Raw genomic sequence first — 21,366 nt, forward strand, 5'->3', positions numbered from 1 at the left:
ATAACTGATCACATGTGCAGCATCATGGCAGGTGTAGATTAAACAGAGGCCAAGATGGCAGCTTCCTTGACTGAAAATAATAGGGGGGTTACTTACACTTTAAGTAGAGTAGCAGATTCTAAAATTGAGATTATTTGGGATTACAGTTGTTTTCTATGGAATGACAGATAAATGATAGAAAGGAATGCCCATAGACTATAATGGGATGTAAGATGTGACCCGGAGTCACAACCATTCAACATATCAAATAAATCTATAGCAGATATACTCTCAATTCAGTGGCAATATTTAAAATCAAGACAAATTGGATTATAATTGTTTTCTAAGGAATGAAAGAAGGAAATGCTCAAAAAGTATAATATATATCAACTCTTTTGCAGGCAAACCTGAAAGTTATAGTTATTTAAAAGGGACAAGTATTCCATCTGAGACAACAGCCTCATTTAAAGGCTTTGCCTTTATTTAAGACAGTTTTTTTATGTATAAAAATTGAAGATGCAATCCCGATCTTTGCAATATTCTCTTTACTTCAAATAATTATATACATTACAGGTAATCTGAGATAAGCAAATGCACAGTTTCGATCATAACAATGTTCTTCATCAAGCACACGTGCTGCTTGATGAAGAACATGTTATGGTCGAAACTGTGCAGTCACTGATCTCAGATTACCTGCAATGTATATGAATATTTCAATTAAAGAGAATATTGCAAAGATTGGGATTGCATCTTCAATTTTTTTGATGTGTGTGTTTTTTGCAAAATTGAGGAGGTCCCCATTGGATGCAATCTTAAAAGAAGTATTCTGGCTACACTGCATAAGTGTCACAACTTGATTTAACCCTTTAACAAACTCACTATTGCCAAATGATGGCTACAGCGTGGCTCGATAACTCAGATAAGGCCTACGATGATGTCCTCCCAGAATCGCAGGCGCACACACAGGAGTATCCCTGACCGGACCCAGCGCATCACGGATCACGGCTGACAGCAGCCGTTTACCACGTGATCGCTCCGACGAATGACAGTGCAATCACTTGTAAACAAACCGGCGTCATGTCCGGTTTCTCTCTCCCCTCTCTATACCGATCAGCACAGTGTGAATGGAGAGGGGTGAGATCGGGTGCAGCAGCGCTGTGGGCTGGATCTGTAGTTCCCACAGCGCTGCTCTGTGCCCATTGCAGCATTCATCCACCCATCCATACTCAGGCATCCCATCCACCCCCATCCATACCCAGCAATACCCAACCATACTCAGCCTTACTAAGCCATCCCATCCATACTCAGCCATACACAGCCCTAACCAGCCATACCCATTCGTGCCCAGTCATCCCATCCATGCTCAGGCATCCACATTCATGGCTCAACCATGCTCAGTCATCACCATCCACGGCTCATCCATCCCCATTCATGCTCATCCATTCCACATCAGTTCTTATCCATGCCACTACAGTGCCTCCCAAAAGTGTAATAGGTAGTCAAATTAGATTTGAAATGTATGCCCCTAGAACACCTGACATTGCTCCCTGCATGTTGGGCCTCTGTATGTGGTCAGGCTGTGGAAAAGTCTCCCACATGTGGTATCGCCATACTCAGGAGGAGTAGGAGAATCTGTGTTGTTATTTTTGCTATGTACATGCTATGTGTTAGAAATATTGTATAAATGGACAACTTTGGAAAGAACACGAAAACGCATTTTTTAACAAATTTTCAAAAAAAAAAAAAAAAAATGACATGTTCAAAAGACTTATTATGCCTCCTAGAATATACATTGGGGTGTTTTCTTTCAAAATTGGGGTTATTTTTGGGGCATTTCCATTGTCCTGGTGCTCCAGGGCCTTTAAAAGTGCAAGAGGTAGTCAGGAAATTTTAAGTAATTTATGCTCCTATAATGCCTGAAGGTGCTCCCTGCATGTTGGGCCTCTGTATGTGGTCATGCTGTGTAAAAGTCTCACACATGTGGTATCGTCATACTCAGAAAGAGTAGCAGAATGTATTTTGGTGTGTAATTTGTGGTATGCATATGCTGTGTTTGATAAATAACCTAGAACTGATTGGTTGCCAAGAACAGCTGTTTCAGATTCTGACTGCACTAGTTTTGATAAATTCCCCTCACTGTGTTTTACCTTTCTTTAATCCTGACTACTGCATTCAAAGTAAAGCACATTCTTTGTTAAAGTGTTTGTAACGGCACAGTATTATATTCATGAAGGTAAAAAACCTTCTGTGTGCAGCAGCCCACCAGCCCCACCTAATACTTACCTGAGACCCCTCTCGATCCAGCATTGTCCACAAGAGGACTGTCTGGGGACTCGCAGTCCTGATTTTTCTTTTGGCAGCAGGGGGAGCCATGGGTTCACACTGCTGTCAATCACAGCCAGTGAGCCAATCAGAAGAGGGAGCGGAGTGGAGCCAGGGCTATGTGTGTGAATGGACACACAGAGCCGCAGCTCTGGAGCGTGCCTGCTTGGGTGCCCCCATAGCAAGCTGCTTGCTGTGGGGGCACTCAGAAAGAGGGAGGGGCCAGGAGATCTGGCGAGGAACCCAAGAAGAGGAGAATCCAAGCTACTCTGTGCAAAACCACTGCAGATAGGTAAGTATAACATATTTATTATTTAGAAAAAAAACCCAAGACTTTAATATCACTTTAAGGTTAGCTGTGTGTAGTAAAGGATATGCAATAAAACAGTTTTATTTTTTAAAATGCGTGTACTGAAGTTTGTACTGTCTGCTACATACTTGCGTGTGGCACAATCATTAAAGCATATGGCTCTTTAAGCTCCTCCCACTGTAGAAGCAATCTGACTATACCCACAGTGTGTTGGCATGGTGCCGCTATATTGCCACATACCATTTTTCTTGGGGGGGGGGGGGGGCTGGTGCAAAAGAATGTCCAGATGTGCTAGCTACGCCACTGTTGTCATTCCATAGAGAACAATAATAATCGCGCATAATCGCAATATTAAACATCGCCAATAATATTTAAAAATAGGTTTGCTAAGGATTCATTTGATATGTCTAAAGATTCTGTCACTAATTGAAATATTTTGTTCCATTATTCTCTATGGGCATTCCAACTCCCTGTTAAAGTCTATGGACATTCCTTTCTATCATTTATCTGTCATTCCATAGAAAACAGCTGTAATCCCAAATAATCTCAATCTTACAATCTGCTACTCTACTTGAGGAACAGCTGTGGGAAAGGTGGAATTGCTATGTCTCTCGATTTGCCTGCAAATGAGTTTATATTTTACTTCCCATTATACTCTATGGGCATTCCATTCTGTTATATGTTTGTCATTGCAAAGAAAACAATAATAATCCCACTTAATGTGAAATTTGGACATCACCACTGGACATAGAGAGTTTGTCTGCTAAAAGATTGATCTGATATGACCAATGGTTCTGACTCCAGGTCACATCTTTCTTCCCATTATACTCTATGGGCATTCCTTTCTATTATTTATATGTCATTCCATAGAAAACAGTTGTAATCCCAAATAATCTCAATCTTATAATCTGCTACTCTCCTTGAAGAACAGTTGTGGTAAAAGGATACATTGCTATGTCTCTCAGATTTGCCTGCAAATGAGTTTAGATTTTACTTCCCATTATACTCATATGACAGAATGGAATGCCCATAGTTTGTCATTCCATAGAAAACAATAATAATCCCACTTAATGTCAAATTTGGACATCTGATATGAGCAATGGTTCTGACTCCAGGTCATATCTTGCTTCCCATTATACTCTATGGGCATTCCATTCTGTCATATATTGGTCATTCCATAGAAAACAATAATAATCCCGCTTAATGTCAAATTTGGACATCACCACTGAACATAGAGAGAATGTCTGCTAAAGATTGATCTGATATGACCAATGGTTCTGACTCCAGGTCACATCTTGCTTCCCATTATACTCTATGGTCATTCCTTTCTATTATTTATCTGTCATTCCATAGAAAACAGCTGTAATCCCAAATAATCTCAATCTTACAATCTGCTACGCTACTTGAGGAACAGCTGTGGGAAAGGTGAAATTGCTATGTCTCTCAGATTTGCCTGCAAATGAGTTTAGATTTGACTTCCCAGTTTACTTCCCATTATACTCTATGGACATTCCCTTCTGTCATTCACTTTTGTTATGCCATAAAAAACAACAATAATCCCACCTAATCTTAATATTAAACATGGCCTCTGATATTTAAAAGTAGGTTTTAAAAAAAGAAATTGATGATATGTCTAAAGAGTTTGTCAGAAATAGATTTTTTTTCCATTATTCTCTATGGGCATTACACTTTGTTATATTATTCTCTATGGGCATTCCATCTCCCTGTTAAAGTCTATGGGCATTCCATTCTGTTATTCCTTTTAGTATGTCCCTTTTAATGTGATGGGAGAGAGATCCTGAAAAAGTTAGATTGTTGTACCTTCGTATGCGATTCGTTCCTGGGATCTTGCTTTTTGCAGAATGTTCTCTTTCAGACCATAGTTTGGGAGACAGCAGATGATATCTCTGGGTGGGTTTCCATCTGGAGCTCTGCGTCTGAGTGCTCTGTGAGCTCTGTCGAAGTCAATTAGAGATTGCTCAGGTCTGTCAGTGAGGTTATTGAAGATGGAGGTTAAGGCAGGTCTGATATTATCTGTGGACACTGATTCAGGGATGCCTCTGATTCTTATATTGTGTCTTCTACCATGATTGTCCAAATCCTCGATCTGCCTGTTCATTTCTATCAGGTGCATGGAGTGTGTGGACGTTATATCATCAAGTCTGAGCAGTGCTCTGTCTCTCCTCTTCCCTGCACGTTCACTGACAGCCATTTGCTCTGATAATCTGAGCAGCTCTGTTTGAATGTCAGTGATGGCTACTGAGAATGACTTCTTTATGTCTGCTGCTATGTCAGTCATAGTGGCATAAGTTAGGGGCAAGTCTTTGTTGTTGTTACCTGCTGTGGAGTCCTCCGATGCCAGCAGGGAGATTTCATCATCTTCCATGTCTGTTTCCCTATTTGTTCTGTGTGGCAGCGCCATCTTGGAAGCTTCCCCTCCGCTGCTATATCTGTATTTGTGGAGTTTTGCTGTAGATATTCTCCTTTTGGGTGTTGTTAGCGATCACAGGGAATGATTATGTGTCCCACGTCTGATTTGTGTGGACATAATCACCTTTACAGCGGTCCGTTTTCGTTATCAGGCCTCTCAGTTCTCTGGAGCTCTAGTGCAGTGCTGCCATCTACACCATGTGCCAAGCCACGCCCCACTTACAAACATTTTACCAAGTTATGTACACTGATCTAATCCACATGTGTAAATCAGCTCCCAAAAAGAAGTCCAATCTCTCCAAAGCAAAACAAAAGGCACTCGACGATTTAACCAATAACCACAACATCATCATAAAGACAGCAGACAAGGGAGGTGGGATCGTAGTCCGGAATCAGACTACATGGCAGAATCTCTTAGACTATTATCCGATACCAACACCTACTGCAAACTCACTCATGATCCACTACTTGAATTCACCCTGGAAGCAACAAGATTAGCTAACAAAGCCCTAGAAGATAACATCATCTCAAAACCAGAACTGTCATTTCTCATGAAGGGTTTAAAAAAAAAACCCTATTTTTACCATTTGCCAAAAATCCACAAGGAAAAGTTTAAACCACCAGGCTGTCCCATAGTAGCCGCGATGGACAGCACCACCAGCGGTTTTTCCATGTGCATAGACCATTTTCTTCAACCCCTTGCTCAAAACCTACCATCATACATCAGAGACAGTACTCATCTATTAGAAATGCTCTCTTTTTACACCTGGGAATCAACCTATCAGTTGGTGTCCCTGGACGTCACATCCCTATACATCTCCATTCCTCATGACATAGGCCTCAGAGCAGTGGAACATTTTCTCTCCGAGGACCCTTTCATCAACCCCAGACAGGCACAGTACATCCTGGAGGCCACAAAATTCTGTTTAGAACACAATTACTTTGAGTTTGACCACACCTTTTATTTACAATCTCAGGGTACCGCTATGGGCGCTAATTTCGCCCCAAGTTACGCTAACTTGACCATGGGCTAAAAAATATAAATATACCTAGGAGCCAGTTCTATAGAATTCGGCAAAACTGTACCAAAGACGAAGATTACTATATACAAGGTAAACTCCTTTAAGAAAAATTCAAGGACAAGGGATACCCACCAAATTTGGTACAAGAAGCCTTCCTTCAACAAGCAGAAAAACCTACACCAAAGGCCAAAACTAAAGATGACATACAGCCAGCACGATTCATGACCCAATTACATGATGACTGTCATAAAAAAATGGAGAATATCATAGCCAAACATTAGTGCATCCTACTCGGAGACCCTTTTTTGGGTCCTTCCCTCACCCAACAACCTAAGGTATCTTACCGTAAAGCAAAAAATATAAAGAGCAAAATAGCACCTAGCAAAATCAAAAATGTATCCACTCCAGCTTCACATATTCCCCTAATTCCGTTAGTGGGAATGTATCAATGCAAGAAGAAACTATGTCTCACCTATAAGTTTGTCGAACACGGCCAAAAAAATTTTACCATCCAAAAGGAAAAACATACACCATTAAGGAATTCTACAATTGCTCTAGTGAGCATGTGGTATACTGCTTGACCTGCCCATGTGGCCTATTCTATGTAGGCAGGACCATACGCACCCTACGTCAGCGGTTTGGCGAACATAGACGCTTTATAGAGAAAGGCCATGACAAACACAGTGTCCCTCTTCATTTTCTAAAGGAACATCAAAAATCCACCACAGGCCTCAAAGTCTGGGTTATAGAAGCCATCCCCAGAGGTCTTCCTGCTGCAGAACGTTTTAAACGCTTATGTCAGCAGGAAACTTTTTTTATATTTTTTTATATATTTTTTATTGTCATACTTTATAATAAAGTGCTTTTTCATACAATTAATTGACTTTTAAATCTTATCCCCATTTGCATTTGCATGAATGTACAGTGGGGCAAAAAAGTATTTAGTCAGCCTCCAATTGTACAAGTTCTCCCACTTAAAAAGATGAAGAGGCCTGTAATTGTCATCATAGGTATACCTCAACTATGAGGGGCAAAATGTGGAAACAAATCCAGACAATCACATTGTCTGATTTTTGAAAGAATTTTTTTGCAAATTATGGTGGAAAATAAGTATTTGGTCATCTACAAACAAGCAAGATTTCTGGCTCTCACAGACCTGTATCGTCTTCTTTAAGAGGCTCCTCTGTCCTCCACTCATTACCTGTATTAATGGCACCTGTTTGAACTTGTTATCAGTATAAAAGACACCTGTCCACAACCTCAAACAGTCACACTCCAAACTCCACTATGGTGAAGACCAAAGAGCTGTCGAAGGACACCTGAAACAAAATTGTAGACCTGCACCAGGCTGGGAAGACTGAATCTGCAATAGCCAAGCAGCTTGGTGTGAAGAAATCAACTGTGGGAGCAATAATTAGAAAATGGAAGACATACAAGACCACAGATAATCTCCCTCGATCTGGGGCTCCACGCAAGATCTCACCCCGTGGGGTCAAAATGATCACAAGAACGGTGAGCAAAAATCCCAGAACCACACGGGGGGGGGGGGGGGGACCTAGTGAATGACCTGCAGAGAGCTGGGACCAATGTAACAAAGGCTACCATCAGTAACACACTACGCCGCCAGGGACTCAGATCCTGCAGTGCCAGACGTGTCCCCCTGCTTAAGCCAGTACATGTCCGGGCCCGTCTGAGGTTTGCTAGAGAGCATTTGGATGATCCAGAAGAGGATTGGGAGAATGTCATATGGTCAGATGAAACCAAAGTAGAATTGTTTGGTAGAAACACAACTTGTCGTGTTTGGAGGAGAGAGAATGCTGAGTTGCAACCAAAGAACACCATACCTACTGTGAAGCATGGGGGTGGCAACATCATGCTTTGGGGCTGTTTCTCTGCAAAGGGAACAGGACGACTGATCCGTTGTACATGAAAGAATGAATGGTGCCATGTATCATGAGATTTTGAGTGCAAACCTCCTCCCATCAGCAAGGGCATTGAAGATCAAACGTGGCTGGGTCTTTCAGCAAAACAATGATCCCAAACACACCTCCTGGGCAACGAAGGAGTGGCTTCGTAAGAAGCATTTCAAGGTCCTGGAGTGGCCTAGCCAGTCTCCAGATCTCAACCCCATAGAAAACCTTTAGAGGAGTTGAAAGTCCGTGTTGCCAAGCGACACCCCCAAAACATCACTGCTCTAGAGGAGATCTGCATGGAGGAATGGGCCAACATACCAGCAACAGTGTGTGACAACCTTGTGAAAACTTACAGAAAACGTTTGACCTCTGTCATTGCCAACAAAGGAATTATAAGAAAGTATTGAGATGAACTTTTGATATTGACAAAATACTTATTTTCCACCATAATTTGCAAATAAATTCTTTCCAAATCAGACAGACAATGTGATTGTGTGGATTTGTTTCCACATTTTGTCTCTCATAATTGAGGTATACCTATAATGACAATTACAGGCCTCTCTCATATTTTTAAGTGGGAGAACTTGCACAATTGGTGGCTGACTAAATACTTTTTTGCCCCACTGTAGGTCCGCTGGCTGTTATGGTTCCACAGCCACGGACCCCCCGCCCACTTCCTTTCAGTCTTATGTCCTGCAATTTTATTTAAACTGCTCTCCTCTTGAGAGCCGACAGGCCAGTAGAAGGAGCTGTGAGCCCCGAGCGCGTAGCCTGTACATTCCACTACCTATGGTTGGATGCTCTCCGTGCACCGCTGACATCACGTCTGCTTCCGCGTTCCAGGGTGGTTAGCGTGGAGCTTCCACACACTGGACACCGCTGATCTGCTTCACCATCCAGGAGAAAAACTTCCCCTGAGCCCAGAGACGGCCACCGAAGCCTGCACCCCAGCACATCTTTATGTTTCATGGACACTGCCACCCCATCCTGAAGCTACGAACCAGTAAGTGTGTAAACTGCACTATATTAACATTATCTGTCAGTATATATAGAGTTAGCACCTCCCAACCCCGCTCCTTTGTCAGCAAGCAAATGAAAAGGTCTTTGGACACCCTCTGAGGATGGCTGCCTCCTCTCCTTGGTTTGTTTTTTTCTATATTATCTACATTAGATGAGCCATTTTAGCTAATATTACACCATCCTTTGAAGGCATCACAATATTTGGAGCACCGGAACACTCTTCTTTTCTCTTAAACACTGTAATTAATTGTCGGGTCTCGGCAATATAGATACAAATATTTAAAAAAAAAAAAAAAAAAAAAAAGAGCATGGGATCCCCCCCTCCCCGTCCATTACCAGGCCCTTTGGGTCTGGTATGAATATTAAGGGGAAACCCGAATCAAAATTAAAAAAAAAAAATGCGTGGAGGTCCTCCTAAAATCCATACCAGGCCCTTCAGGTCTGATATGGAAATTAAGGGGAACCCTGCGCCAAATTTTAAAAAATGGTGTGGGCCCCCCCCCCAAAATCCATACCAGACCCTTATCCAAGCATGCAACCTGGCAGGCTGCAGGAAAAGAGGGGGACGAGAGCGCGCCCCCCTCCTGAACTGTACCAGGCCACATGCCCTCAACATGGGGAGGGTGCTTTGGGGTAGCCCCCCAAAGCACCTTGTCCCCATGTTGATGGGGACAAGGGCCTCATCCCCACAACCCTTGCCCGGTGGTTGTGAGGGTCTGCGGATGGGGGGGCTTACTGGAATCTGGAAGCCGCATTTAACAAGGGGACCCCCAGTTCCCGGCCTCCCCCCTGTGTGAATTGATAACGGGTACAAATGTACCCCTACCCTTTCACAAAAGTGTCAAAATGGTAAAAAAGACATTTGTACCCAGTTACCAATTCACACAGGGGGAGGTCGGGATCTGGGGGTCCCCTTGTTAAAGGGAGCTTCCAGATTCTGATAAGCCCCCCCACCCGCAGACCCCCACAACCACCGGGCAAGGGTTGTGGAAATGGGGCCTTTGTCCCCATCAACATGGGGCTATCCGAAAGCACCCTCCCAATGTTGAAAGCATGTGGCCTGATACGGTTCAGGAGGGGGGGCGCTCCCTCGTCCCACCCTCTTTTCCTGTGGCCTGCCAGGTTGCGTGCTTGGATAAGGGTCTGGTATGGATTTTTTAAAAATGTTGGCGCAGGGTTCCCCTTAAAGGATTTTGGGGGGGACCCCTACGCCAATTTTTTTTTTTAATTTGGCGCAGCGCTCCTCTTAATTTCCATATCAGACCGGAAGGGCCTGGTATAGATTTTTGGGGGACCCCCACGCAAATTTTTTTTACATTTTGATTCGGGGTTCCCCTTAATATTCATACCAGACCCAAAGGGCCTGGTAATGGATGGGGGGGGGGTCCAATGCTCTTTTTTCTATTATCTGTGTCTATATTGGCAAGACCCGACAATTCATTACAGCCACAATCAGTTTTAAAAGACATTTTTTCCTTGAAATGTCATTTTGCTGTGGTACTGTTCTAAACACGGGAAAAATGCACCAGTTTACAGGCATACTATAGACACCACCCAGGCACGATATTTAACCACTTGCAGAATGGCACGGGCAGGCAAAATCACGTACCTGGTACGTGATCTGCTTCCTGCGGTCGGCATTGTTAGGGGAGCAATCCATGCTGAGCGGGAGACCGCTCATTCGTAGCCACCCCCTCGCGATCGCTCCCAAAGAATGAAAATCTTCCTCTGCAGCGGCAGAGGAAGTGATGTCACCTCTCCTCGCGTCGTCATTTTCGAGAGAAGACATCTAAGTAAGTGCACCAACACTACACTAACAGTAAAACACACTAGGCACACATTTCACCCCCCCGATCACCCCCCCTGTACCCCCTGTCACAGTGACACCAATAGCAGTTTTTTTTTTTCTGATTACTGCATTGGTGTCTGTTTGTGACAGTTATAAGTGGTAGGACAGTTAGTGTTAGGCCCCCTTTAGGTCTAGGGTACCCCCCTAATCCCCCCTAATAAAGTTTTAACCCCTTGATCACCCCCCGTTGCCAGTGTCCCTAATCAATCGTTTTTCTGATCGCTGTATTAGTGTCACTGGTGACGCTAGTTAGGGAGATAAGTATTTAGGTTCGCCGTCAGCGTTTTATAGCGTTAGGGACCCCCCACATACTACCTAGTAAAGGTTTTAACCCCTTGATTGCGCCCTAGTTAACCCTTTCACCAGTGATCACCGTATAACTGTAACGAGTGACGCTGGTTAGTTAGTTTATTTTTTATAGTGTCAGGGCACCCGCCACTTATTACCTAATAAAGGTTTAATCCCCTGATCACCCGGCGGGTGATACAAGTTAGGTTTTAGGGTCAGATAAGGTCTGCGTCGCCCCAGGCAGCGTCAGGTTAGTGCCAGTACCGCTAACACCCACGCACGCAGCATACACCTCCCTTAGTGGTATAGTATCTGTACGGATCAATATCTGATCCGATCAGATCTATACTCCCCAGCAGTTTAGGGTTCCCAAAAACGAAGTATTAGCGGGATCAGCCCAGATACCTGCTAGAACCTGCGTTTTGCCCCTCCGCCCGGCCCAACCCAGCCCCCCCCCCCAAGTGCAGTATGGATCGATCACTGTCACTTACAAAACACTAAACACATAACTGCAGCGTTCGCAGAGTCAGGCCTGATCCCTGCGATCGCTAACAGTTTTTTTGGTAGCGTTTTGATACAGTCGCTAACAGTCAGGAGCTTTTTTACCTGTGAGAGTCTCACTACTGTACCTTTGATTTGCCATTTTGGGCTTTAAATTTAGTGGTACAGTAGTGAAGAGGCCTACATGTTTCTGAGCATGACAGATAGTGAAGAGGAAGTAACTCATCTGTCAGATTCAGGCTCAGAATATGATCCTGTAGACGACAGTGGCTCCATGACAGATAGCACTGACGACGGAGTTGTGGTCCCTGCCAAGGTCAGGCGTACCCGACCCCAATCTTCTTCTGCTGTTGAGGTGCAAAAACCGCAGGTCCCTCATATGGAGCAGAGCAGTACTAGCGCCACTTTTCCTTCTGGTGAACTGGCAAGCACCAGCGGCCTAGTACACCCCGGTCGTAGTCAAACCAGCACTGCAGTAACACTTGGTGACGTGGCGAGTCCCATAAGTGCAGTCCAAGCTGGTGAGGTGGCAAGCACAAGTAGTGTCCCGCTGCCACCAAGAAGAAGAAAAACACAGGCCCGTTGTGCCCATAATGCCCTTCCTGATGCATTCATTCTTTTCGGCCAGCGGTCGGCTTTCATGTAAAAGCAATCTTAGCTAATTAGCCTTTAGACTGCTTTTACAAGCAGTGGTAGGGAATGTACCCCCCCCTCCCACCATCTTCCATGTTTTTCTCTGGCTCTCCTTTCCCAACAGGGAACCTGAGAATGGAGCCGGTGATTCGGCCAGCTGGCTGCAATCATCTCTATGGCCTAAGAAACCGGAAGCTACGAGCATTTCATGACGGATGTAAACAGCACCCACTGGGAAATTGGGAAAGCATTTTATCACACTGCCCTCAAAGCATCTGACCACACCAAGATCAGAGGAGAGATCTAGGGTCTAATAGGCCCCATTTTTTTCGAAAAAGAGTACCTGTCGCTACCTATTGCTATCATAGGGGATATTTACATTCCCTGACATAACAATAAAAATGATTAAAAAAAAATAAAAAATGAAAGGAACAGTTTAAAAATAAGATAAAAAAGCAAAAAAAATAAGAATAAAAAAAAAAAAAAAGCACCCCTGGCGTCAAATGTAAACAGCAATTGCACCATGCATGTGAGGTATCACCGTGAAGGTCAGATCGAGGGCAGTCATTTTAGCAGTAGACCTCCTCTGTAAATCCAAAGTGGTAACCTGTACAGGCTTTTAAAAATGTATGTAGTTTGTTGCCACTGCACGTTTGTGCGCAATTTTAAAGCATGTCATGTTTGGTATCCATGTACACGGCCTAAGATCATCTTTTTTATTTCATCAAACATTTGGGCAATATAGTGTGTTTTAGTGCATTAAAATTAAAAAAAAGTGTGTTTTTTCCCCCAAAAATGTGTAAAAATCGCTGCGCAAATACTGTGTGAAAAAAAAAAAAATGAAACACCCACTATTTTAATCTGTAGGGCCTTTGCTTTAAAAAAATATATATTGTTTGGGGGTTCAAAGTAATTTTCTTGCAAAAAAAAAATAATTTTTTCATGTAAACAAATAGTGTCAGAAAGGGCTTTGTCTTCAAGTGGTTAGAAGAGTGGGTGATGTGTGACATAAGCTTCTAAATGTTGTGCATAAAATGCCAGGACAGTTCAAAACCCCCCCAAATGACCCCATTTTGGAAAGTAGACACCCCAAGCTATGTGCTGAGAGGCATGTCGAGTCCATGGAATATTTTATATTGTGACACAAGTTGTGGGAAAAAGACTTTTTTTTTTTTTTTTTTTTGCACAAAGTTGTCACTAAATGATATATTGCTCAAACATGCCATGGGCATATGTGAAATTACACCCCAAAATACATTCTGTTGCTTCTCCTTAGTACGGGGATACCACATGTGTGGGACTTTTTGGGAGCCTAGCCTCATACAGGACCCCAAAAAACCAAGCACCACCTTCAGGGTTTCTAAGGGTATAAATTTTTGATTTCACTCTTCACTGCCTATCACAGTTTCGGAGGCCATGGAATGCCCAGGTGGCACAACCGCCCCCCCCTCCCCCAAATGACCCAATTTTGGAAAGTAGACACCCCAACCTATTTGCTGAGAGGTATGGTAAGTATTTTGCAGACCTCGCTTTTTGTCACAAAGTTTTGAAAATTTAAAAAAGAAAAAAAAAAAATGCACTTTTTTCTTTCTTCATTTTCAAAAACAAATGAGAGCTGCAAAATAATGTCCATGGCCTGTGTGAGTAATATATCATTTAGTGACAACTTTTTGTAATTTTTATTTTTTTTGTCATTATTTAATCACTTGGGACAAAAAAAAAATTAATATTCAATGGGCTCAACATGCCTCTCAGCAATTTCCTTGGGGTGTCTACTTTCCAAAATGGGGTCATTTGGGGGGGGGAGTGGGGGTGGGGGGGGGTTTGTACTGCCCTGCCATTTTAGCACCTCAAGAAATGAGATAGGCAGTCATAAACTAAAAGCTGTGTAAATTCCAGAAAATGTACCCTAGTTTGTAGACGCTATAACTTTTGCGCAAACCAATAAATATACGCTTATTGACATTTTTTTTACCGAAGACATGTGGCTGAATACATTTTGGAGTAAATGTATGACTAAAATTGAGTTTATTGGATTTTTTTATAACAAAAAGTAGAAAATATCGTTTTTTTTCAAAAATTTCCGTCTTTTTCCGTTTATAGCACAAAAAATAAAAACCACAGAGGTGATCAAATACCATCAAAAGAAAGCTCTATTTGTGGGAACAAAAGGACGCAAATTTCGATTGGGTACAGCATTGCATGACCGCGCAATTAGCAGTTAAAGCGACACAGTGCAAATTGTAAAAAGTGCTCTGGTCAGGAAGGGGGTAAATCCTTCAGGGGCTGAAGCGGTTAAAGGATAATTTCATTTTTATTGTTTCACTTTAAGCATTAAAAAAAAAAAAAAAAAACACTGCTCCCGAAAAAACATCCGTTTTTTTTTTAAAAATTTGCATTGATACATGTCCCCTGGGGCAGGACCCAGGTCCCCAAACACTTTTTATGACAATAATTTGCATACAAGTCTTTAAAATTAGCACTTTTGATTATTTATGTTCGTGTCCCATAGACTAACGGTGTTCGTGTGTTCTGCCGAATTTTTTGCCTGTTCGCATGTTCTGCTGAGAACCGAACAGGAGGGTGTTCGGCTTAACCCTAATGACAACGGTATCATTAGCAGTAATCAGCATGGAATCATGAAGAATCATTCTTGCCAAACCAATCTATTAACCTTCTATGAGGAGGTGAGTTGCCATCTAGATAAAGGAAGGCCCGTAGACGTGGTGTATCTGGATTTTGCAAAAGCATTTGATACAGTTCCCCATAAACGTTTATTGTACAAAATAAGGTGCGTTGGCATTGGCCATAGGGTGAGTACATGGTTTGAAAACTGGCTACAAGGGCGAGTTCAGGGGGTGGTGATAAAAGAGTACTCAGAGGGTTCTGTCCTGGAACCAATCCTATTTAATTTATTAATGAACGACCTGGAGGATGGCGTAAACAGTTCAGTCTCTGTATTTCTGGATGATACTAAGCTAAGCAGGGCAATAACTTCTCCGCAGAAGATTTGAACAAATTAATGGGGTGGGCAACTACATGGCAAATGAGGTTTAATGTAAAAAAAATGTAAAATAATGCATTTGGCTGGCAAAAATATAAATGCAATCTACTCACTAGGCGGAGAACCTCTGGGGGAATCTAGGATGGAAAAGGACCTGGGGGTCCTAGTAGATGATAGGCTCTGCAATGGCATACAAGCTGCTACAAGCAAAGCAAACAGAATATTGGCATGCATTAAAATGGGGATTAATTCCAGAGATAAAACGATAATTCTCCCGCTATACATGACTCTGGTCCGGCAGCACCTAGAGTATGCCGTCCAGTTCTGGGCACCAATCCTCAGGAAGGATGTGCTGGAACTGGAGAGGGTCCAGAGAAGGGCAACAAAACTAATAAAAGGGACTGGAGGACCTTCGTTATGAGGAAAGGTTACGAGCACTGAACTTATTCTCTCTGCAGAAGAGATGCTTGAGAAGGGATATGATTTCAATGTACAAATACTGTACTGGTGACCCCACAATAGGGATAAAACTTTTCTACGAAAGGGAATTTAATAAGACACGTGGCCATGCACTTAAATTAGAAGAAAAGTGGTTGAACCTTAAACTGGGTAGAGGGTTCTTTACTGTAAGAGCAGCAAGGACGTGTAATTCCCTTCCAAAGGCGGTGGTCTTAGCGGGGAGCATCGATAATTAAAAAAAAAACTATTAGATAAGCACCTGAACGACCACAGCATACAGGGATATACAATGTAATACTGACATAAAAGCACACACAGAGTTTGGACTTGATGGACTTGTGTCTTTTTTCAACCTTGCCTACAATGTAACTATGTAACTATTGTGATTGTGATTGTGTGAGTGTGTGTTTTTATATCTGTTTGTATGTGTGTATATGTGTACAGAGCATTCCACCTATCACATGACACACTGCAGAGTATTCCACCCATCCCATGACACACTGCAGAGCATTTCACCTATCCCATTACACACTGCAGAGCATTTCACCTATCCCATGACACACTGCAAAGCATTCTACCAATCACATTGCACACTGCAGAGCATTCCACCCAGCCCATGATACACTGCAGAGCATTACAACTATCCCATGATACACTGCAGAGCATTACAACTCTCACATAATATACTGCAGAGCATTTCACCCCTCTTCTGACACTGCAGAGCATGCCACCCATTCCATGACACTGCAAAGTATTTCATCCCATGGCGGAACAGGGTCTCAAAGGTCACACTTGTGACTGGGCCCTGGCGTTTCGCCACCATGGAGGGCTCCAAGGTGGCAGTAAGGGGGCGGCTGAAGAAAATGTGAAAGGGTAAGACTGCGGGGTCATGATAAAAGGCCCGACAATGGGAGTAAAGGGGCCCGGGATCAGAGGGAGCTGTCTCAGGACCAGTGCGTTAGGGGGGCCCTTCATGTTTTTTGCACCGGGGCTCAGAAGATCTAGCTGCGGACCTTCCTGGAACCAATGCCAGAGATCTTTTTTTACCTAGAGGATTGATCTAAAAACCTAGTAATAAAACAAACAGACATGAACATAAACCACAATAAAGATTTACAAACACAATGAAGCTTCTAAGAGCTTTCCTTCTATGATTCGTATTTTTTAGAAATTTGTCCTCATACCCTCTAGCCTTAAACCTTGGTCATAATATTTTGTCTTCCTCCTAAAAAATATTATCCTTTGTCTTATTGTACTTTTATCTTTTGAAGGTGTTCGTGTTACAGAATGATGCCGTCCTTGCCATGAATCCTGGTGCCGTTCCCATTCCCTTTCCTGCAACCACCACCGCAGCCACCGGCATATACAGTCAATGTAGTTAAAGCTTGACCAGACCATTAATAAAAAGCACCTGTCATATACATATTTTATGGCTATGATCAGCTTTATAATGGATTGTTTCCTAATTTTTATGAATCAGTAGTTTAGCAATATTACAAAATTCTTGGGTTGTTTTTCTAAAAGTGATTACTTGTGCCAAAAAAGTTTCCTTAATATGTTGGACTGAGCAGGAGGTGGGACTTGACTTGAGAAAGGGGATTGCCTGTTTCACCTCTACTAGTACCATTTGTCTGCTTTCTACGGTTAGTCCTTCATTTCATTATATTATCTTTTTATATTGAATCTTTCCCCCCTTCCTTATATATGACTATTGTTTACTCATAGCTATAAGCTGCACTTTTTGTAAAGCATGGCTAGGCTAATTTGGAGGCACATCCAAAAATATACATATGCTGTATGTATTTGTATGTACTACATTGTTGCTATCTGTATACTATATTATATTCATCTAACTTTGAATTTTAGTGTGCTGACTTATTTACCGGTGCTATAGTTTTATTTATAGTTCTAGGACACCTTTTAGCATAGACCTTATTTGACTTATACTTTGGGCAGACCGGTAAACCTTTTTTGAAATTTCTTCAGTGGAATTTGAACAAAGTACAATAAAAAGTAAAGTGTTGCTTTTCTAAAAAGCAATTTACAAGTAAAACAGGCGCAGTGCAACAGTACCTCTATAGAGTATACCTTGATAGTCCGGGGGGGGGGGGGTTCGGAAACACATACATATAGATATAGATATAGAGAGAGAGAGAGAGACTGGTCTGTCAGGGCTGCCACCGATGGGACCAGAAGCAAGGTCAAAACAGGCTGAGAAAAAAACAAGGAAAAATAGGGCGCCTCTGAGTATGTATCAATAAACATTTATTATAAAATATTATATCCACTCACATGGAAGATAGCATATCTGCATTCAGGCATGTCTCTGGATGAGAGGAGAGGGACTGCAAGCTTCAGCATGTCCACAAACGGCTGGCGAATCCACATAGAATGATGTGGGGTGGTGGGGCACAGCGGTTCTTCTCCTTGGCACACAGAACCGATATGTGATGGTATGTAGAAGCATCCAGGCATGTGTGGGTTCCAGTGGAGGGGGAAGGACGACGCCGGGTCCTGTCACAAACAGTGCCGTGATGTTGTCAGTCTCCTCTGGTAGCACGGCCGTGGAGAGGGAATCAGAAAGAGGCTTGGCACGCACAGCAAAGCGTGGCGCGGAGTCGTAACGTCACCAATGTGCAACGCGTTTCCGAGTATACAGGCTATGGATGGTCGGCATAGCAGCACTCCTTTGTCAGCATGTGAGTGCTGCTATGCCGACCATCCATAGCCTGTATACTCGGAAACGCGTTGCACATTGGTGACGTTACGACTCCGCGCCACGCTTTGCTGTGCGTGCCAAGCCTCTTTCTGATTCCCTCTCCACGGCCGTGCTACCAGAGGAGACTGACAACATCACGGCACTGTTTGTGACAGGACCCGGCGTCCTCCTTCCCCCTCCACTGGAACCCACACATATGTAACCAAGTGTAGCGCTAAAGAATGAGAAAGAGAATATTGCTATACCACATATAATAGCAAAATGAATTGTGAAAAGATAGTGTTTTGTATACTTTGTGAACATTCATACATATAGAACACTTATGTTATAAAGCCTTAGGGTCACCAAAAGTGATAACAGGATGTAAAAATGGCAATAAAGTCCAAAACTGAATGTGCAGGTACGATGAACATAAATTTTGCAATGGTGATAAATTCCAAAACATATACTCGTGAGAGATTTCTGTATGTAATCCAACATGTGCTGACAAACACTTGTGCGAAACCACCACCTAGGTTGACTGGAGGCTTACCAGAAAGTTGGGACCCACCTAGCATATGCTATATGGGTCAAACAGGCTTGGATTGCTCACTGGCAATGAAGGTAGGGAACCAAGGGCTGGTGAATGGTGAAGTTGTAACGTTGCTATCCCAAAGAGGTCTTCTTCATATGGAAGCTCAGACACCAACGGACATTACCCACATGTAATGAAGAAGGGGCTCATAGCGTAATTCCGTAAACCATAAAAAATTTATTAAAAGGAAAAACACTTACATTTCAGAATAAAAAGCGCTTGCAAGTAAAATGGAGGCAGTGGAGTCCTCCCGACGCATTTCGTCATACAAGACTTCGTCTGGGGTACTTGCCCACTGCAGCCAGACTCCTTTTATATAGGGACAAGGACCCCTCTGATGAGAATCCAGCTCCCAGGCTTGTTTGCATTGGCACTTCCGGGGTCATCCAAAATGTCCGCCATTTTGGATGACCCCGGAAGTGCCAATGCAAACAAGCCTGGGAGCTGGATTCTCATCAGAGGGGTCCTTGTCCCTATATAAAAGGAGTCTGGCTGCAGTGGGCAAGTACCCCAGACGAAGTCTTGTATGACGAAACTCGTCGGGAGGACTCCACTGCCTCCATTTTACTTGCAAGCGCTTTTTATTCTGAAATGTAAGTGTTTTTCCTTTTAATAAATTTTTTATGGTTTACGGAATTACGCTATGAGCCCCTTCTTCATTACATGTGGGTAATGTCCGTTGGTGTCTGAGCTTCCATATGAAGAAGACCTCTTTGGGTAGCAACGTTACAACTTCACCATTCACCAGCCCTTGGTTCCCTACCTTCATTGCCAGTGAGCAATCCAAGCCTGTTTGACCCATATAGCGTATGTTAGGTGGGTTCCAACTTTCTGGTAAGCCTCCAGTCAACCTAGGTGGCGGTTTCGCACAAGTGTTTGTCAGCACATGTTGGATTACATACAGAAATCTCTCACGAGTATATGTTTTGGAATTTATCACCATTGCAAAATTTATGTTCATCGTACCTGCACATTCAGTTTTGGACTTTATTGCCATTTTTACATCCTGTTATCACTTTTGGTGACCCTAAGGCTTTATAACATAAGTGTTCTATATGTATGAATGTTCACAAAGTATACAAAACACTATCTTTTCACAATTCATTTTGCTATTATATGTGGTATAGCAATATTCTCTTTCTCATTCTTTAGCGCTACACTTGGTTACATATGATTTATTACAAATTTTCTATTTGTTGCGTTAGCTGCTTACATCTATGACTTTTTTGGAGTAAGCGCAGGGTTTATAGGTTTTTTATGGAACCCACACATGCCTGGATGCTTCTACATACCATCACATCTCAGTTCTGTGTGCCAAGGAGAAGAACCGCTGTGCCCCACCACCCCACATCATCCTATGTGGATTCGCCAGCCGTTTGTGGACATGCTGAAGCTTGCAGTCCCTCTCCTCTCATCCAGAGACATGCCTGAATGCAGATATGCTATCTTCCATGTGAGTGGATATTATTTTTTATAATAAAGGTTTATTGATACATACTCAGAGGCGCCCCATTTTCCTTGTCTTTTCTAAAAAGCAGACTATCAGTGGGTGGGTTTTAGGTTGGTTTTGCCAGGCCTAAACTTGTTAAGTGTCCAAAACCCTACCAGCAATATACTCTTAGGCCTGGTTTACACACCTTGTCCCGTGGAAGAAACAAGAACAACTTTTTATTTTTTTTATTTTTATTTTTTTACAAAAGCTGTTTTTAAAATTTTACTTTTTTTTAAAATAACACATGCCTATACTTACCTGCTCTGTGCAATCGTTTTGCACAGATCAGCCCTAATCCTCTTCTTCTGGGGTGTCCCGCTGGCACTCCAGGCCCCTCCTCTTCATCAGGTGCCTCCACGGAAAGCCGTTTTCCCTGTGAGCACCCGTGCAGGCTCACTCCTGAGTCCCGCTGCTGCATCCTTTGACACAGACAGCAGGACTCGGCCCCACCCCCTGCTTCCGTGTCACTAGATTTGATAGACAGCAGCGGGAGCCAATGGCTCCTGCTGCTATCAGTCTGTCCAATGAGGAGTGAGATAGCCGCTGCACTCGTGCACATCACTGGATCGGAACGGGCTCAGGTAAAAGAAAAAAGGGGGTCTGGGGGGAAGCTGCAGCACAGAAGGTTTTTCCCCTTAATGCATAGAATGCATTAAGGGGAAAAACCTTGAGGCTTTACAACCACTTGAAGTCATATTTTAAAGTGAAGCTGTCACCTTCCCCTAACCATCCCTGAAAACGTAATGTAGCGCTACCCTGAGGGCCGCTCAAAGAATCTGTACCCCACTGGTTGCCCTGACCTTGCAAATCCTCCGACACCTCTGGCACTCCGGGTTCTGACATTCTTGTGG

The 21,366-nt window shown here is 43.0% G+C and overlaps 1 protein-coding gene across 1 annotated transcript in view; it reads left to right on the forward strand.

The window, feature by feature from the left end:
- LOC141106407 (membrane-spanning 4-domains subfamily A member 4D-like) overlaps positions 1–17,590 on the forward strand; it is a 114,296-nt gene extending 96,706 nt beyond the window's left edge. The window contains exon 7 of the mRNA XM_073597172.1: positions 17,002–17,590. Coding sequence (XP_073453273.1) covers positions 17,002–17,112 — 111 coding nt within the window. The 3' untranslated portion in view covers positions 17,113–17,590. The remainder of the gene's footprint in view (positions 1–17,001) is intronic.
- The last annotated feature ends 3,776 nt before the right edge of the window (positions 17,591–21,366 follow it).

Source organism: Aquarana catesbeiana, linkage group LG08, assembly GCF_042186555.1.
Source record: "Aquarana catesbeiana isolate 2022-GZ linkage group LG08, ASM4218655v1, whole genome shotgun sequence".
NCBI classification, from domain to species: domain Eukaryota; kingdom Metazoa; phylum Chordata; class Amphibia; order Anura; family Ranidae; genus Aquarana; species Aquarana catesbeiana.